The sequence below is a fragment of the Scomber japonicus genome, chromosome 18, assembly GCF_027409825.1.
Source record: "Scomber japonicus isolate fScoJap1 chromosome 18, fScoJap1.pri, whole genome shotgun sequence".
Lineage (NCBI taxonomy): Eukaryota > Metazoa > Chordata > Actinopteri > Scombriformes > Scombridae > Scomber > Scomber japonicus.
The window spans coordinates 20,397,229-20,402,139 of NC_070595.1; the positions used below are offsets into that span (position 1 = coordinate 20,397,229).

Sequence of the window (4,911 nt, forward strand, 5' to 3'; positions counted from 1 at the left end):
CATCAATGTAAAGCGACAGAACAATGAGGGATATCATCGAACATCTATCTTAATATAGCCCTGCTACAAGGGGCCCTGACAAAGTGGAGAAAGAGAGAGAAGAAGAAGAGGAAGGAGGAGGGGGGGAAAAAAAGCTCATGAAAATGCCTCCCCACGAATCCCCATCTCCTATCCAATATGCACAAACACACACACTCCCAGCTGCCGGGGCTATTATTTTCCTATTTCAATTTGACACCCAGGCCTTTTCATGCTAATTCTATTATTCTTGGAAGTTTATGTGATTTCATATCACTAGAAATTGGTAATGTATTATAACCCCCTTTGAGCTAAAATAAACTGAATCCCCCTGCAGTAGCCACCGGGAAAATAATTACTTTCATATCAAAACTCTGCAGGAGTCGAGCGGGTCCTTTTCGCCTCAGGCTCGTAACCTCATTTCAGTGGGGGCTTATAGATGAATAAATTTGTTAAGGCAATATACAAAGTACAACATGAGATTTCTTAAGAAAGCCCTTCCTACTGTACTGTAGTCCTGCACTGTATGTGCTGCTATTTAAGGTCTCACACGGTTTGAGGTGCTTGTATACAATAGATTTATTTAAGAAAAACCTTACATATATAAATAGTATAATACCTTTTTACAGCTCTTGAGGATTTTTGTTGGTCTTGTGTTTTTGTTTTTTTTGACAAGTTATCACACATTAAAATGATATCTAGAGACTCCTGACACACACTCACTCACACACACTCACACACACACACTCATCCACACACTCATCCACGCTCGCAAAGATAGAGAGGTATAGAGGGAGAGAGAGAGAAAGAGAGAGAGAGCACACCATTGTCAAACTATCAGCAGAGTGGGGAAAACCTAGAGATTAGATGCAAAGATGTAGTTTCTGGTTAAGCTTTGGCCTAATGAAAGGTGTCGTTTGGAGGCTATATCAGTATGTTTCTGTTTGTCTGTTTGTTTGTTAGTTAGTTTTTTGTTTTTGTTTTTTACCCCCAGAGGATTTATTCCATGTCGACTTCTTCCTTACAGTCTGTCTTTGTGTCTGCTGGACTGTCAATGTGGACACACTCGGGCTTGTCCTTGTTCTCTAAATGCTCTTTTCTGTCTCCATCGACAGGCTTAAGGACTTGTGGACCGTGTTCGTGGGCGAAAGTCGAATCGCTGCAAATAACAGAAGTCTGAGTACTTTTGCCACTGCTGCTAAAGGCGACCCTGGACGGGCTGGTGTGCGGTGAACTGATCTTTTCCTTGGATCCCACCTGTCCCTTTGGCACGGCGTCTGCGCAGTCCGGCGAGCTGCTCCTACATCCAGAAGAGCCCGCAGACACACACAGGACACCGGGCTGGTTGTCAACACCGCTGTCAGAGTTTGTTGCTGTCGTCGTTGTTGTCTTCAGAGCAGTTTGAGGAACAATGAATCCAAGCGGCTGCGTGATGGGATAGAGCAGGAAGTGTCCTTTCCCTATCAAAGGCCGAGAGGAGGGTAAGGCCGCGGGGTTGCGTCTAGGTCTGGAGTCCGAAAGGAGGCTCTCGACGCTAAAAGGGTTAAGTTTCTGCAGGCTGGAGGCTCTGTTGTTGTTGGAGCACATCAGGCTTGACCGGTGGCTGGCGTCGGGCGAGTCCAGCTCGGATCCGCCAGCATCCCGATCCAAGTGTCTTTGGTTCTGATTTTGGGTGTGGAGAGGGAGAGTGTGAGGTGTTTGGTCGCAACTCGATTGGCTCCCCCCCACATGGTCGTAAGGCGGGCCAGTGTTGTGGTCACTGTCGGTCACATGCGACATCCCGCTGTCGCTGTCTGATCCCGGGGTGTGAAATAAATCCCCAGCTGCGAGTCTGTTCTGGGACTTGAGCAGCCGGCGCTCCTGCTTTCGCTTCTTCTTCTCCAGCCGGTCCAGCTCTCTCCGGGCGATCTCCTCCGGGTCCATGGGCTCCCCGCTGCAGGTGGTGGGGTGGGCGTTGTGGGCAGGTCGACCCGGACCTTTCTTTGTGTTCTCCTTTTTCCTCCATTTGGCTCTGCGATTCTGAAACCATACCTGCAGAGAGGGAGAGAGAGAGAGAGAAAAAAAACAGCAGTGAAAGGTGTGTAATGTGCACTGTCACTGCAGGGGGAAAATTAATTAGACCTAAAGTTATCAACGTCTTAACAATATGGTAATTAAACAAATAGTGAGGTTACATCTTGCTCTTGCTGTTTTTCTACGTAGGCCTTTAATTAGGCCCATGATTACAAGTCAATCTGTGAAAAGAAAAGACTAGAAAAAAGTTGCCTAACAAAATAGGGTTTTGTTTTACGCAATAATTGAAGTAAAGATCAGGTTTACAGGTCTTAATAAGCTAATTAACTTTTTACTTATTATTTAACAAATCTCTACAATTAGACTTCAATTATTAAGTATCACTAATGACTAACACATCTTCCACTATGAGGTATTAACAAAAAATATCATAATAGCATTAAAAAAAATACAAAAAAAATATCCAAAGCAATCGAGATGTTGGACAATAATATTTAAATATTTGTTTATCCAACATTGTCAAAATATTTGGCAAAAATAAAATCATGATTTATGACAAAATGAATTGTTGAAAATAAATCAAAGATAAAATATCAGCTGGTATTAAATGCATTTTAAACAAAGGTGTAATTAAAATTGATTTATTGGACGAACATAAGCCATGAAAGGTCAGACACTACACATCCACACACTGTCTAGCCTATTTTTAATATTTAAAAAAAAAAATTAATAAATATACATTATGACCCCAAATTGCTCTGTGCTCCTTGAGGGTTTTTTTCTGCTTTTTTGCAGTTTGGAGCATAAAAGTTGAAACACTGAGTCTTTGTTACGAATAAATAATAAATAAAATGATAAAGACGTATATATATATATAGTAGTATGGAATTACAACAGGGGGAAAAAATGAGAGGAACAGAATAAGTGTTTACCTGAACCCTTGATTCTATCAAGTCCAACCGGAGAGCCAGTGCCTCCCTCATGAAGACGTCGGGATAGTGGCTCTCGTTAAAAGCCTTTTCTAATTCCTCCAGCTGCCAACCAGTGAAATTTGTGCGAGTTCTTCGTCTCTTGCAACCAGGACTATCTTTGTCTGGGTCCCCCGAGTCTGACAGCAGAATGAGAACAAATGTAAACAAAGGGTCAATGATTGTTATTTTTCTTTCTTTCTCTCTTTAAAAAAAACAACAAAATCACCACATTTTAACATCATTTTAACAACATGGGTTTCATGCATCTAGGGTAATAATTTTGCCAACTTTAGAGCTGAAGAAGGTGAATGCATTTGACATTTTGCAGTCATGCACACATACAGCCTGCAGCCTCCGTTCAAATCAAAAGAAAGCATCACATGTTAACACGAGCATTTCCTCTCTCTAGTATTTACTGACTGACAGGAACATTGTTTTTGCTTGGGTGAATCTGCAGCTTTCCGATGATGGAAATGAAGAGGGAGGCGAAGAATACTCCTCTGCCTGTCTGCCTGCCTGCCTGCCTGCGTTTGTGTGCGTGTGTGTGTGTGTGTGTGTGTGTGTGTTTGGAGGGAGAAGAGAGAGGTTTGTCTCAGCCTTTAAACACGAAAGAGGATAACTTGTATCGCAACATATCCTGCCTTTGTTTCTTTCTGTTTTTGTCCCTGTGCAATGAGCCAACCTTGAAGAGAGGTTATTGTGCAGCATAATGTGGCTTACCTGTCAGTTTGTACTGCTGATTATCTCCATTCATCCCGCAGCCCGAAGACAAGAGGGGGTTGGAATTACCCACTGAAGCCGCGCAGGAACCATTTAGTAATCCGTCTATTGAGAAAGGAACCGCGGACGCAGATTGAAGTTGATGCCCGGCTAATTCGTAAACGTGATGGTGGCCCAGATGGTACGGGAAGCCCACCATCCCGCCGAGAGAGCCTCCGAACTGGGCGTGAGGTGGATCCAGTATCCTGCTGTCCATCATCCCGCAGGCAAAAGGAAACGACGTCTGGAGGCCGGTGATGGGAATTTAAAAAGCATGCAGTGAGTGTGGCCAACGAGTAGGGGACATGATGTGAAGGGAGGGCTGAGCTGTACTTTATCCACATGAACCTCCCAATAATTAGCCTAGGCTCTGGGAATATGAGACCCAATGAGAAGCGGTAATGGGCTCTGACGTCAGAGACGCGCTCTGCAAACGCTCCCCGTATCGATTGCTAATTAAAGCTGACATCCACCTCAATAAACAATATCAGAGCTGTCACAACAAGACAGGAGTGCTTTGATAAGAACTACATCGCAACTACACGGGGGACCCACCGAGAGGAAGGGCTCACCGAATCCCTGGAAGAAAAGGCTACAGGCGGATAGGTTAGGCCAGAGGCTCCCGGACTTTTTGTTCACTGCAAATAGACGCGATTAGACCACATTACACCTCCAAATTGATCATATTTTATAAAGGTTAGGGTTTATTTCTCAAGTTTTTATTAGTGTTATTTATTGCATTTGCAGATATTATTTGGCACGGGTAGAGAAAAGTGAAAGCTGATCCAAATAGTTGTTGTACCATATTGAAAATTGATCATAAATATAATTAAACTAATATTTTTTTTTCTTGTAATCTTCTTTAGGCGGTGAGACCGTACTTTGGGAACCCCTGACTCAAGGTAACCCCCCTCTACCCCCCCCTATGTTAGTCATGGATCATCATTTAAATACATTAAACCTTTACAAACAGGCAGGTTCACAGGGCGTAAAACAAATAGGGCGGTTGTTGAAATATGGGTGCGTTTAAAAGGGGTGGTGGTGGTGGTGGGGGGGGGGGGGGGGGGGGGGGGGGGGACTGAGATAGTGCTGAAGGCACAAAAAAGCCAAAGTGAACCTATAATATTTTACTGTTACTATAGGCGAAGGC

General features: G+C 43.7%; 1 protein-coding gene across 1 annotated transcript; it reads right to left on the bottom strand.

Moving 5' to 3' along the window:
* Nucleotides 1–1,017: 1,017 nt before the first annotated feature.
* uncx (UNC homeobox) lies at nucleotides 1,018–3,981 on the bottom strand. Its single transcript, XM_053338637.1, has 3 exons — nucleotides 3,723–3,981; nucleotides 2,964–3,139; nucleotides 1,018–2,049 (listed from the first exon to the last, which is right to left on the bottom strand). Exons 1-3 carry the CDS (start codon nucleotides 3,979–3,981, stop codon nucleotides 1,018–1,020), a joined length of 1,467 nt encoding a protein of 488 aa, XP_053194612.1.
* Between the last annotated feature and the right edge of the window lie 930 nt (nucleotides 3,982–4,911).

Coding starts and splice junctions, on each gene's coding strand:
- uncx (XM_053338637.1), bottom strand. CDS start 3,981: ATGATGGACAGCAGGATACTGGATCCACCTCACGCCCAGTTCGGAGGC. Junction 3,140..3,722: donor TCAGCAGTACAAACTGACAG/GTAAGCCACATT, acceptor TTCTGCTGTCAG/ACTCGGGGGACCCAGACAAA. Junction 2,050..2,963: donor TGATAGAATCAAGGGTTCAG/GTAAACACTTAT, acceptor CCCTCTCTGCAG/GTATGGTTTCAGAATCGCAG.